Source organism: Manacus vitellinus, unplaced genomic scaffold, assembly GCF_001715985.3.
Source record: "Manacus vitellinus isolate BGI_N305 unplaced genomic scaffold, ASM171598v3 scaffold_12_pilon, whole genome shotgun sequence".
Lineage (NCBI taxonomy): Eukaryota > Metazoa > Chordata > Aves > Passeriformes > Pipridae > Manacus > Manacus vitellinus.
Genome location: NW_021938949.1, coordinates 18266274 through 18280495, shown reverse-complemented (window position 1 = coordinate 18280495; position 14222 = coordinate 18266274). Strand labels below are relative to the sequence as shown.

Here is a 14222-nt window from a genome sequence, read left to right as displayed (position 1 = left end):
ATTACACTTCAGGATGACCCTCACCTTCAAGATTTCCTTATGTGACCACCTATCAGGACCATCTCGAAGCATCATTTAAGACTAATGATGCTCTTGAAGACAAAGATGACATGAAGGGTTTCTGCCTAAGACTCAACAGCACCCTGATGATGACAACAGGAAATATGTTCTATGCCTACCTGAATTTGGCTTTTTCAATTATTTTTCTGGCCTCTTCATGTGTGCTGCCCACCAAAGAATCTCTATTGATGGCGATTAGTTGGTCACCAGGTCGGAGCCGACCATCCTAAACAAACAGGGAGAAAGACACAGCGTTGGGAAGGAATGTCTCTGCCCAAAGCCTTCTCCTGCAACACAAATCCTCATTAGCCTGTGCAGTGCATTGTCCATTTACTCTTAGAAAAGCTGTTTCAGAACAGCTCCAACCTCCAGGAGAGGTCCCGAGAGGCCACCGAGGGTCTCCACGCTGACTTACCTTATAACAGTCACCATCTGGCAAGAGCTCTTGGACATAAATCATAGGCCCATCAGGCCTGTTAGATCCACCACTGATTGCCAGCCCCAGGCCGGAGGAGTTTGCTATGGAAATGCTCTGGATTCCTGAGTCAATGGAGCAGCTGCAAGGGAGAGACGTTCGCAGGTGACTCCAGGTGAGCCGGGTTATTTTCCCATGTCACTGAACGAACTCTGCCTGGGTTTCTTCCCGTGCATGATCCTTCTACCTTCTCCCAACCTTTTCCCTGCATCCTTTCTTCCACCCAGCCTTGGAGAGAGGAGATGAGTTGGAAAGAGGCTCTTGTTCCTTGGTAGACACTGTTCAGCGTTACGAAGGTGACTGGCTCACATAATCCCAAATACCAGGGAATACTCACAGAACCATGGAATATTCTGAGTTGGAAGGGACCCACAAGGATCATCGAGTCCAACTCTTAAATGAATGGCCCATACAGGGGTCAAGCCCACAACCTTGATATTATCAGCACCATGTTCTGACCAACTGAGCTCATCTCAGGGTTAAAATGGAGAAGAAACTAAAGGTTTAACTAGAATAGGTTTGGCACTCCTGGTTTTTATAGCTAAAAGCACACAAAAGATCAACATGGTTATTGCTTGAATCCAGCTAAATCACCAGACAGCAAGTTACAGATTGGTCAAGTATTAAGCAGCTCTTAGGAAACATCCAAGGGAAGCTTGGGATACACAGCTGAGTGTGTCTAAACTGAGGTTTGGAACTCAAAATCTTGGAAGATTCCCTAAGGAATGGTCATCCTTTGCAGCAACACCCACTACACTGTGAGTGCTGCTGTGGCAGGGGGAGAGATGGCTCTCCCAGTGAAGGATGTAAATGGAACAGCAACCAGGTGGGACCTTTCTCTCCAAGGGTGACCAGACAGGACCCAACAGGCCACCAAGACACGGCCACAGCAGGTCAGGGTTTGGGGGAGCAGAGATTTCACTGACCTCCCATGGGCTGGTGGGCACCACTGCAGCAGGGAGGTTTGGGGAAGGATTTGGCAGGGTCTAAGAGTCAGCAAACAGTTTTCTCCGAATGGGATGGGTGCAGCTGGCTTTTCACCTTTTCCATTTTATTTCCATAGCAGCCAATCCCCGAACAATCTGAACTTTCTGGTCCTGCTGATGTTGTCTCAAAGCTTAAGACACAATGACAGCTGTGCATCCTGTGCCCCACAGTGACACCAGCGTGTCACCACCCTGTGCTCCCCAGTGATGCCATTCCTGGAGGTCAGACACTGCACTGAAAGGGGTGCATGTGCCTTACTCTTATGAAAAAGTGTTTTAAGGTAAAGGATTTTACAAAAATGATGTCATGAAATAACTAACAGCCTTAAAACCTCCACTCAAATCAAAATATCAGACACTGTGGTGACTCTGAACTGTGTCTGAGTCCTGCTGCTCAGTGGGGTGGCAGGGCCTCAGGTGACAGCACAGTGAGAGCTCACAGCATTGGACAGCCCGGGCAGAAGGGATGGCAGCCATGGGCATGAAAAGACCCATGGCCCAAATTACACCTCTCAGCTGACCACCAACACTCAGCTGCAATCAGTGGTCTGTGATTCCAGAAGACCACTGGCATGGAGACAAGCAGAACAAGGCACAGCAGGGCAGTGCTGAGCGAGGAGGCCACCAAAGCAGGTCCTCTCTAGCCTATGTGCCCATTTCCCTGCTCGTTGCAGGGTGGTTGGAATGAGATGATCTTTAAGGTGCCTTCCAACCCAAGCCATTCTGGGCTTCTGTATCTCAGCCTGGGGTGGGTTAACAGCACAGGAAGGATGGTTTGTCCAAACCAACTGCCAAGTAGATAATCTGGCCTCTCCTCCGTGTGGGTCTCTCACTCCATGCAAGCAGCTTAAACCTCTGGTGCCAAATATTTGTCCTCTACAAATCCCTAATAAGCTGGTATTTAGCAAGAGGATTTACTGGTTCTGCAGTGAGGGCTGATTCTCTTTACCAGCAACTTGGCTTGTTTACGCTGGCAGAGGGAGGGAAGCTGCAAGCCCTGGGCACAAGTGGTCCCCATTCCACGACTGTGAACACCCTCCGAGCTGTCCCTCTGGAGAAGGACAACCCTGAGTGCCCCGGAGATGAGACTGTGCAGAAAAACAAGCTCTGCCTGTCCAAACCTCTGCCCTGTGGAATGTGAAAGGGACAGATGACCACATGAAAACACACGCTCCAGGAGATGCTCTGGAGACCAAAGGAGGTGGTGACTCTTGGCAACTGCTGTTGACCCCAAAGCAAAGGGCATCAGGAATGTTTGTATGGAGAGGTGCTTGTGCTCTTGGTACACAGGGTCAACATGCCAGAAGCAGAGCAATAGGAAACAAGATCCCAAAACACCTCCTGAAAGCACCACTGACCTTGCAGGAACACTCTGCTCATGGCATGTTTTGTAAAGGTGATGTGCAGGGTCCTCTCAGCTGGCTGTAAACCAGCACCTTTCCCTGGGATCTGGAGGGGATGAAGAGGAGCTGTTTCATAGTTAACCATAGTGCAGATATATTGACTGCCTCAACTGGGAAGCTTTTCACTTCTTGGGCACAAACTTCCCAGGAACAGCCAAGGTGCCACCGTGCCATCCAGAAGATGCTGTGATCTCCCAGCCATTGGTGATAGATCAGTGGAGAGGACATAAGGAGGAACAAAGCCATTCTCCAAGCACTGGAATTATTTTGTGGCTCTAAGGCAGTGTCAGACACTCGGTGGTGTCCCCATGGCCCACCAGGGCCGGGCTGTGTGGGGCCAGCCCCGGGACGGGTACGTACTGTGCGTGAGGGGCGTGCGCCGCGTTCCCGAGGCAGGGCCCGTGGGAGTTGGCAGGACTCAGCAGCAGCGGGCTCTGGGAGCGTGAGGAGGAGCCCGAGGATGTGCTTTCCAGGTATCGACCTGAACAGCAAAGTCCGAGTCAGTCCAGGGCACACAAACCCAGCATCACCCTCCTCCCCTGCTCTGCCTCTGAGAGCTGTCACTGTATTCCTGTCTTTTTTAGGAAAATCACGTTTGTTAAAAATGGCTTATGGAGAGGAAACATTCAGCCCCCTCGGCACAGATCCAGAATGTCACCCCACTGGCAGCCCTACATCCCCCTGCCATAGGGAAGGGTTGGCAGCCGGCTGGTGGGATGCCAAGTCAGAGGGACAGCTTCCTTCCCCATGCACACATGGATTTGTGTGCTGGCACCTCGCTTACATCAACCCTCTTGCACCTCATTAAACATTTCCCATTTGCAAATAAAAAATAGTGATGGTTGAATGAATTATTGCTGAGATGTTTTGAAATCCAGAGCAAAAAGCTAAAGCTGCCCCTGCAGAGATGGGTACTGATGGAGTCACCTGCATGACACATCAGTTAAGCAGAGTCTGGGGATCTGGGGAGTGATCACAATCCCAACTCAAGTATCCCTTGTTCCCTCTGAGGAGGTGGCTCGTTGCCTCGCTTCACGCTTGCCCTGTGCTGGCCACCCTGCTCTGCACCTGGGCTTGGAATAAGGACAAGCTTCCTACAAACCTCCACCCAAACACCTGCCCAAATCCAATCCCAGCTCCTTCAGAATTACACTGGGACAAAGGAAACTCTCTTTGGTTCCCCCCAAGGACGCCCTGAGTTACTCACTGCCGCCGTGCAGGACCGGCGAGCTCCGCGCCGAGCCCGTGTTGCTCTGGGAGCCGAACTTCTCCAGCAGCTCAGAGAACTCCCTCCTGGAAACAACAACATGGTGAAGTCAGCTGCTGCTCAGGATTATCCCCCACCTGATTACCTGGCAATGGTGCCACTGGTGGCAGTGACTTAGTACCAAGTCTGCAGGGCCGTGCCCTCCAGCATGGGGAGCAGACAGGGCTGCCCTGTGCACAAGGGGAACACCCTGGTCTCAGGAGCTTGTGCAAGGCTTCAGGTCTGTAATCAATCTCATGGCACAGCAGCTTTCCTGCAATGGGCTGGAGCTTCAGTGTGCTCCTTCCCTGCCCTGGAATGTGTTCAGGGTGAACTTGGGCAAGAGGAGCTGGGAAGGGATTTATTCTTAAAGGTCTTTTCCAGCCTGAATGATTCTGTGATCCTACGGACAGGCTCTGGTGTTGAGGACTGTCATTCCTGAAAGAGGGCAGATGGACACTGGAGCCCTGCCTTGCATCCCACTTGGCACCCCTGCCTTGCACCCAACCTCATGGAGCCTCCCAGGAATCAGGCAAAATATTTTCACCCCCAACTACGGGGCTCAAAATTTTGGAATCACACACCACACAAATTAAACAGACTGTCAGAAGTGACAGTTTGTGACTCTTTCTAGAGTAGTTAAATAAAGATTATTCTCTGGTTTTTACTCCTCCTTCCTGGACAGAAGGCAGATCCTTCTAGTTCTTGCTGGAGTGAAGACAGGATGTGGCTTTCTGGAGCACGTGCAGAAGCAGCTGCCAACTCTCTGAATCCATCCATGGTGATGCCCTCCATGAACATCTCCGATGAAGCTCTTGGAGCATAACACCTTAACAAAGACCTGCACACAATCTCATCCAGAAAATCCCCTGGAGAGCTGGCTCCATGCTCAGGCACCTCCCTTAGTGCTTTGTTCCCAGTGGAGTTTGACCACCGTGTAACGACCCAAGCCCTCAATGAGCTGGAACGGCCTGTACACCACGGGTGAATTGCTTTGTGGCCTTCCCTTTGCCACGTGTGACATCTGGGGTTTGTAAACCCCACTAAGAACCACCATTATCCATGTTTACCAACTCCTGCCTCATTTCTGAAACCTTTCTTTGAGCTGCCGTGAGCCTCTCACACCCTTTTGGATGAGGAGACATGGACAGGGGTGACATCATCATGTTGATCTTCATCAGCCTCCTGATCCATCCCAGCCACCTTGGCTCTTTGCTCCCAGGAACATCTGTCCCTCTGCAACGGGGGGGTCCCCTCCTTTCATAACCCAGCCTTTATAACCCCACCCTACCTGATCAATCCGACCTTTGGCAGAGAGAAGAGCCTCAAGGATGACTAATTTCTTACACATGCCAATAAATAAGCAGCCAGGCAGTGGGAGAGACCCTGAAAGTGTTGTTTCTGTGGCCACAGCAGCACCATTAGATGTCCTCTTTGAAGGCATGAGGGAATCCCCATGGGAAGGTGCCTTCCTGATGCTATAGCCCCAGGAAAAGCCTGGGTATGAGTGGCTCGCTCTCAGGCTTGACAGTCAGACAAGCTCAAGACATAAACCTGTAGGAAAGCAGCCACAGCAAAGTTCCCTGAGCGAGGAGACAGCTCTCACACACACGCAGACGCTGTGTCATCTGCGTTCCTCACCGGGACACAGGTTATATATTATTGGCTAGATTAGAGTCAACAATATTAAATGATGAATGAATCATCAGCTCCTCGGGTTCCTGCTGGAAATGCTCTCAGTAATTTACATCTTCCCAGTAACAACCAGCTCATTAACAGACTTCAAAGACCAGTGCATGCCTTATCTAATATTGCCATCAAATTTATGCCTTATTCATTCCATCTAATGCTAATTTAAAACCCAAGTGTCACACAATACTCAGTGACATCCCTTGGTGAATCCCAATATTTGCATCGACACTATTGTCTTTATCAATTAAACCCATGACCTTAAAAAAAGACAATTACTTTGTTCAGAACCCCCACCTCCCACAAAGCTGTTTTAGTTTTCACCTCTTGGGCACAAACTTCCTGGGAACAGTCAAGATGCCACCACAGCATCTTCCAGGCTCTGTGGTCTCCAGCCATTGTAGTGATAGAACAGTATAAAGGATATAAGGATGATCAAAGCCATTCTCTAAGCACTGTAATTATTTATTGGATCTACCCCCCAGAAAGTGTTAGACATGTGGTGATGTTTTCATGACCCACCACGTGTTGGGCCAGCCCTGTGTGACCTGTACATACTGTGCTTGAGGGGTGTCAAGTTTCATGAAGTTGGACACCAAAATATATATAAAATATTAGGAAAAAATTCTTCACTGCAAGGATGTCAGGCACTGGAACAGCCCAAGGAAGTGGTGGAGTCACCATCCCTGGAAATGTTCAAAAAATGTGTGGATGTGGCACTTGGGGATGTGGTTTAGTGGTGGCCTTGGCAGTGCTGGGGGAATGGTTGGTCTGGAAGATCTCAGAGAGCTTTTCCAACCTGAATGATTCCACAAGCACTGGGAAAGTGGAAGGACAACTCAGCTCCTACAGCAGTAGGACAGTGGTTGCTGTTCTGTGATTCCCTGGGCTGAGCCTTGGGTGGATCTTACCTTAGCAGAATTTTTCCACTTTCCAGCAAAGCTGCTGTGTTTCTACAGGTGATTCACCCCAGTTTCACTGGTCACTCACTCAGCCATGGCCTTACCCCTCCCTGACCCAGTGCAGGGGCAGGTCAAAGGCGCTGGAATCTGCTGTATTATTTCCAGTGGTTCCCAAGCCTTCAGCAGCTGGGTTGTGTTTTGGGCTGGGTATTTCTGTGGTCACCTATTGTTACATTTTCCTCAGATAATAATCCATCAGAGCACAGAGCAGGTTATGAACCTAAAACAATGGCTAAAATAGTCTTAGTCAATGCAAATGTGACTCGTTCAGCAGCTCTTGTGCTCCTCCAGCCCTGCGAGCCCCGTCAGGGATCTGAGCTGTCCAACACTGAGCGAGGACATGCACGGCCTGAGCACCCTTTGTTGTTGTTTATTCTGTGCTGTTCAGTTCCTCCACAAAGCAGTATTTAGCATTGTTTGCTCAGGAGCCTGAACAACGAGCTGGGAGCCCAGGGCTGCCCCTTGAGCCCGGGTCCAGCCCAGCATGATGTGACTAAATGCTACGTCACGCGCCACCGTCCCAGCCCGGCTTTGTTGGTCACTGCTGCAAGTGTCAGTTCCAGCAGGGACATAAACACATGACTAACTCGAGGCACACACTTATCCCAGCAGGAAGCAATACACTTTCTGGTGTCAATCTCCTGGGAATTAATTTTGTGCTCAGTGCTGTGTTTGGAGGAGTTTGCAAACAGGCAGACGGTGCCCAAACATTGCCGAGTGATGAACACGCACACTGAGGGAATGCCAGCTCTGTGCTTTCAGACACCAAGACACTTCAGAAGATGCCTTTAATATTTAAAATTTGACCCTTGCTAAAACATGGTGAATTGTCAGGTGCCTGCAGGACTAAAATGCCCAGCTTTATTAAAAAACAACAACCATGGCGTTCTATTAGGTGGAAAGTTCATTTTAACAAGCCTTCTCCAGCTTTTTTTCATTAGGATGCAAACATTAGAGGTCTGGAGGATGCCTGTAACAGAGCTCTGTCCCACACAGCCTTCAGGATGCCGGGGTCTGCCAGCACAGCCAGCTGGAGGGTGACTTTGCTACAGATTAAGCAGCAGGGGGTCAATCTTCCTGCAGAAGATATTGTTGTTTTATCTCATAATGCCTCTTTGTCCCGCCCTTTTGTTCTTGGGAGAACAAAGGGTGATTCCTACATCAAAGGTTATGAGTGCATAGCGTCTGGAAACCTCAGCTGGGAGAGAAAGTGGAGCCTGTGACATCAGAAATTAATAGTTTGCCTCAAAAAAACCAAACCTGCAGGTGAGTGGGAGCCATGAACCCAAAGCACTGCAAAAGCGTCACAAAAGCAGATTTTCTCACATGCAGATCACAGCAACAGTGGGATCAAGGGCACCCTCAGCCAGTTTGGAGCTGACAGAGCTGTGTGTGAGGTCACACACTGCAGGGAAGGGATGGGGCATCCAGAGGGACCTGGACAGGCTGGAGAGGTGGGACTGGGTGAACCTTATGTAGATCCACAAGGCCAAGTGCAAGGTTCTGCACCTGGGTCAGGGCAATGCCAAGCACAAATCCAGGCTGGGCAGAGAATGGATGGAGAGCAGCCCTGGGAGAAGGATCTGGGGGTGCTGGTGGGTGAGGGGCTGGACATGCCCTGGCTGTGTGTGCTGGGACCCAGAAACCCCCCGTGCCCTGGGCTGATCCCACAGCGTGGGCAGCAGGGGAGGGGGGGATTCTGCCCCTCTGCCCCCTCTGGTGAGACCCCCCTGCAGAGCTGCCTCCAGATATGGGGGAACCAACAGCACAAGGACGTGGAGCTGTTGGAGAGAGTCCAGAGGAGGCCACGGAGATGCTCCAAGGGCTGGAGCCCCTCTGCTCTGGAGCCAGGCTGGGAGAGCTGGGGGGGTTCACCTGGAGAAGAGAAGGCTCCAGGGAGAGCTGAGAGCCCCTTCCAGGGCCTAAAGGGGCTCCAGGAAGCTGGATGAGGGGACTGGGGACAAGGGATGGAGGGAACAGGCCAAGGGGGATATGTGCTTCCACTTGCAAGACGGGCAGGGTTAGACTGGATATTGGGAGGAATTGTTGTTGTGAGGGTGGGGAAGCCCCGGCACAAGGTGCCAAGAAGCTGTGGCTGCTCCATCCGGAAAGTGTCCAGGCCGAGGCTGGATGGGGCTTGGAGCAACCTGGGCTAGTGGAAGGTGTCCCTGCCCATGGCAGGGGGTGGGAATGGAGTGGTCTTGAAGGTCCCTTCCCACCCAAAGCATTCCATCATTTCCACCACTGGCAGGGTGGGATGGAAGCAGTGACATGCACAGGTGCATCTCAGCTGCTCTGTAAAAGGATGTGTGTTTTTCCCAAAGCACAGCCCATGTCCCCAACACCCCCAGGCTTGCTGGAGTCAGTCCCAGCCCTCCCTGCCAGTTTAGCACCAAGTGGTCAGACCAACAACCCAAAGGCCAACCTCAAGTCTTGTATCCAATTCTGAGCCCCTCATAACAAGAGAGACACTGAGGGGCTGGAGCATGTCCAGGGAAGGGAACGGAGCTGGGGAAGGGGCTGGAGCAGCAAGGAGCAGCTGAGGGAGCTGGGGGGGCTCAGCCTGGAGAAAAGGAGGCTCAGGGGGGACCTTCTGGCTCTGCAAGTCCCTGACAGGAGGGGGGAGCTGGGGGGGGTCGGGCTGTGCTCCCAGGGAACAAGGGACAGGAGGAGAGGGAACGGCCTCCAGCTGTGCCAGGGGAGGCTCAGGTTGGACATCAGGAGGAATTTCTTGACTGGAAGATGGCCAAGCATTGGAATGGGCTGCCCAGGGAGGTGATGGAGTCAAGAAATGACTGGATATGGCACTCAGAGCTCTGGTCTGGTTGACAAGATGGAGATAGTCAAAGGCTGGATTTGATGAGCTCGGAGGTCTTTTCCAGCCTTAATGATTCTGTGATTCTGTTCCTGCCTGTTGCTTGGGCACTTGCAGAGAAGCTGCCCACTTTCCTTGCTGCTCCTTGTGGGAGCCCTGTTAATCCCCAGCCCGTGTTCCCCGAGATGACACTGCAGAGACACGATGTATTTAGCATTTTATCATGAAGGACAAGGAGGTGCAGCTCAAACTGTCTTTCTCACAGTGATAAACCTGAAAGACCAGGATGATATCTGTGCAGCACAGAGAAACAGGGACCTATTGTAACTCCCAGGCTGAGAATGAATAAACAATAATTATGTGTATGCAATAAAATTATCCTCATTAGCTGAAGGTGAGCACAGGCAAAAATTGGAGCTAACCATCCCCCAAACCCAGCATGTCCAGCTCCAAATCTGAATGTTCTGCTTTAAGCCCTGGCATTGCTGCCCCTCTGTGCAGCAGGGCTGATGCGACAGGCTGAAAACATGCATCTGATACATGCCAGGCCTGAGTTCCATGAAAAGCACAGGTAATTTGGGCCTATAATTAACTCCAGGGACAAATAATAGCATTTATGAGTCAAATTCACCCCAGGGCAACCACAACAAAATGCTACTCAGCTGAGTCACTGGAAAAATTGGCAGGCAGGTCGGATTGTCATCCAAACCCAGAGCCATGACGTTCCCTCCTCTGTGCACTCTGGGGTTCTGAAGGATCTGAAAATACACTGATTTATGGTCCTCCCTGTGTCCTTCTCAGCTTTCAGGTCTCGTGAGCTGCTTTGCTGGGCAGTGGGAAGGTTTAAGGTTGCCCACAACTCATGATGTGGCACCTCCAGAGCTGAGCCCATTTCAACCCAGCTGTCTGCTCACCCACACTCAAGGATAGACTTAGAAGATAACAGGGCATCAATAAAAGACAAAACTAAGGGGGGAAAAAAAGCAGAGAGCAGAAAAATCCTTCCCCCTGTTCCCACAGCCCTTAATCCTGGAGATATGTATTCGTGTATTAAACAGTTTGTGAGATGATTATGTAAGTGAAATCTCTGCAAATCTTTGAAAAAAAAAATAAATAAACTGATTACTTTCCCCCCTCTCCCTCTGGCTAACCTTTTGCAGATTTAACAGATAACCAACAGCAAACGGAGGCCAAATAAATTGCTCAAAGTCTCCTTGCCCTGCCGGCCTCCCCCGGCTCCGGGCAGGGCGAGTGGGGACTGCGGCAGCTGCAGGGGGAGCCGGAGCCGCCGGCAGAGCCACGGTGCGTGTGCTCGGAGAACATCTGCTGCAGTTTAGGGGATTAGGAGCCGCAGAGAGATGCCCGAACAGCTCAGAACAGAGCAGGGCGAAGGCAGAAAACCTGCTCGGGGGGCTCTGGCTGAGAAATGAAGTGTTTGCTGCAGCAAGTGCTGCTGCTGAGGGATGGATGCTCCTGCTGGGAGGGGTGGGATCCTGTCCCCCAGAGGCTCCCACTGTCACTTCCCAGGGGAAGTGCTGTGGTACAGAGCTGCATCCTTACTGAGACCAGAGGTGACCTGCCTGCTTCACCCTGCGCTTCCTCAGCAGCTGCTGAAGGACTTGCACTTAATAGAATAATTGGAGATGTTATTTCCAGTGGAAGAGGGTGGGTAAAAAGCAGTCCGTCATTAATAGCAAATAATTCTTCCACCAGTGTATTGCTGTGTCAGAATTAGTCTCACCTCTGTCATTACAGCACTCTCACTCTCCTGTCAAGGCAGGAACTCTCCACAGTGGCTGATGGATAAGGAATGAGTCCATCACCTCCACCCTAATGGGATGTGGGTACATTGAGCAGGTGCCTCTGTAACCTCCAGTCACCCACAGATGGTGCAAAGCCCTGGTCCAGCAGCCTGTGGGCCCACGGCCACGCTCTGCTGAAACCCACCCTCATTTCCATGGCTCCTGGTGCACCTCAGCTTTCCAGACCTGTGTTTCTATTCCAGGGAGAGGATGTGCCACCACATTGTGCCAGATCTTCCAGGTAATGTAAGGAAAGACCCTGCTGATCCTGTATCTTGGTTCCCCTAGCTCTGCCCTCTCTCTTGGGACCATCATTGTCCCACACAGCCTAAATCCAGCCAAGACAAGACTGAACTCTTTCTTTCTCCTTTTGAATCCTCCAAGCCTCTCCAGAAAAAGTAAGGTTTTCCAGGGAGCGGCAAGGGGAGAAGAATCCTCTGGACAAGGAAGACCTTAACGTGTCCAACTGGAAAGGAAAAGGAAGATCCTGCTGCACCTGTATATCTTCATCCAAAGCTCTGAAGGACATGATAAACCACAGGCAGCTCATCACCACACAGCAGAGCTGGGGGAGCTGTGCCACCCTACAGCCAAGGCTGGAGCTGCCCTGGTCCTCCCTGGGAAAAGGCCTGTGGAAATCTGCTCAGCTGTGGAATGTCCCACAGACCCGGCACGGTCAGGGCTGGAGCTGGGAGCCACCAGCTTTGCTTCCCTTCCAATTACAGCCCCATTGTGTTCCCACCAGCACAGAGTTACCAAAGACACTGGGCCATCTCAGTGGCCACCTCAGCCTCCACGCCAGGGCACTCTGGCTGTGGTGCCAGGGAGTGCCACGATGCCCCTGCCCGGTGTGACACCACTCCCTCACCACCCCTCACCACCCTCTCACCACCCCCTCACCACCCTCTCACCACCCCTGCACCCCCCCTCACCCCCCTCAGCCCCCTCACCCTGAGTCGTCGTCATGGCGGCGGATGAAAGAAGGCGCATGTGGCTGGTGGGCCGACGGCCGTCCTCAGGAGTTCCACGGCCCTGGAAAACACGGACACAGCCCGTGGCTGGCTCACAGCACTGCCCCTCCGAGCTCCCCCAGCCTCACAGCACAGCTTGTGTGAACTGGGCAGAGACCCGTGGCCTGGGCAAGCCCTGTCAGCAGCTGAGTGACCAATTCCAGCTGGATGCCCGTGGAATGGACACGTTCCCTGTTCTGGCTGTGGGGCCAGAGAGCAGCCAGCTCACATCCCGATTTTCCCAGTTCTGCAATAAATGAGAAGTCCCTGATAACAAAACTCAGGGGGTGCCCATGGTGGTGAGCAAACACCTCCCAGCACACCCATGGCAGGGGCTGGGAGCGAGATGGTCTTTAAGGTCCCTCCCAACTTGAACCATTCCATGATTCTATAATCCCCTCCCTGTGGAAGTTTCCATCTCAGGGACGGCCCCTTTCTGGTTCAAAATACAGGTATTCCCATGGGAGCCAGAGCAGTGTGCTGGGGCCAGGCACAGCCTCCCACAGCCACAGAGGTGTCCTCAGGGACTTCCACCATCAAACCCAGCTGCTCTGGGGCTTTGGGAGCAGGACAAGCTCCTTATGGTGCTTCCCAAGCATCCATCCAGCACACCCTGCAGGCATTTAAGGCAGACAGCGGCCTAGCCCCATGTTTAGTGGGAAAGGGGAGCCCCAAGAGTGTTGTTGCTCCTCTGGAGCCGTTAATTATTTCCTTGGTGGGGAGCTGAGGGGCTGGATTGTGGCTCCACAGGGAATCCCCCACACAGAGCAGCACTGTCAGGCTTAGGCTCCAGCTAATCTTCTGTGCTGGGAGCTGCAGGGCTGGCTGGGAAGCTGGAGCAGATGGAGTGGGGGTGCCAGGAGCTGTGTAAAACCCCAGCATTTGGGGGAAATGTCTGAATATCTCACAAATACTGTTTGGGTTCACCGGTCTATTTTTATATCAAATCTTTTTGGTCTGAGAATTCCCAACTGGGCTCTTGGGAACAGCACAGACAGAGTGATTCCCTGGTGTCCTCCATGCAACCCGCAGCCTAAGCCACTTCCCAGAATTACACAAAAGCAACAGGAATGCCAAATTTCCATTTGGATATGGTACCTCTCACTTGTAACCCCAATTAGGGAATCTCCATTGACCTCCAGGATCTGGTCTCCTGGCTGCAGGCGCCCTAGAAAAGAAAACTAATGGATAGAAACTCCAGAAAGTACAGCTTGGAGGGACTGGGAGAGGCTGGGCAGATCCTGCCTTTGCCCAGAGACAGGATGAAAAATGCATTGGTCCTTCCGGAGAGGCTCGTCCAACCTGTTCTTCAGGATGTCCAGAGATGAAGTTTCTGCAGCCTCCCGGAGCAACCTGTGCCAATGTCCCAGCACTTCCTCTGCTCCAGGAAGTTACGAAAGTAAATTCCAAAAAATGCAATGAAGCTTTTACTTAATTCAGTTTGAGGTCACATAGTTCAGTTGGAGGTCAGGTAGAAAACCATGACTGGCACTTCCACCTGTTCTGGATTTATTTTCCTTTACTGGATGGAAAAATGATGTAACATTTGGGAAAAAAAAATGTATCTTTTTGGCTTAAGTTCTAACAGGTGAACTCTGCAGACCCCTAATACCTACTTATTTGAACATATTCAGAATTAAATCAGTGACCCAGAGCAGAGCTGAATTTGCAAAAGGATCTCAGGTCATTTTGGGGCTACAGGCAGTGAGTGGCAGGTGGGGAAGGACAGGCAGCCAAGTGAAGTTCTGCTGTGGCAGAGATGGGAACAGCTTTA

At 51.7% G+C, this 14222-nt stretch overlaps 1 protein-coding gene across 1 annotated transcript in view; it reads right to left on the bottom strand.

The window, feature by feature from the left end:
* Positions 1–14222, bottom strand: part of LOC108638724 (syntaxin-binding protein 4-like) — a 38659-nt gene that overhangs the window by 16980 nt on the left and 7457 nt on the right. The window contains exons 4-10 of the mRNA XM_029957877.1: positions 13547–13616; positions 12427–12470; positions 4313–4361; positions 4132–4217; positions 3285–3405; positions 476–617; positions 180–286 (exon numbers count right to left, since the gene is read on the bottom strand). Of these exons, the coding sequence (XP_029813737.1) occupies positions 180–286; positions 476–617; positions 3285–3405; positions 4132–4217; positions 4313–4361; positions 12427–12470; positions 13547–13616 (619 nt within the window). The remainder of the gene's footprint in view (positions 1–179; positions 287–475; positions 618–3284; positions 3406–4131; positions 4218–4312; positions 4362–12426; positions 12471–13546; positions 13617–14222) is intronic.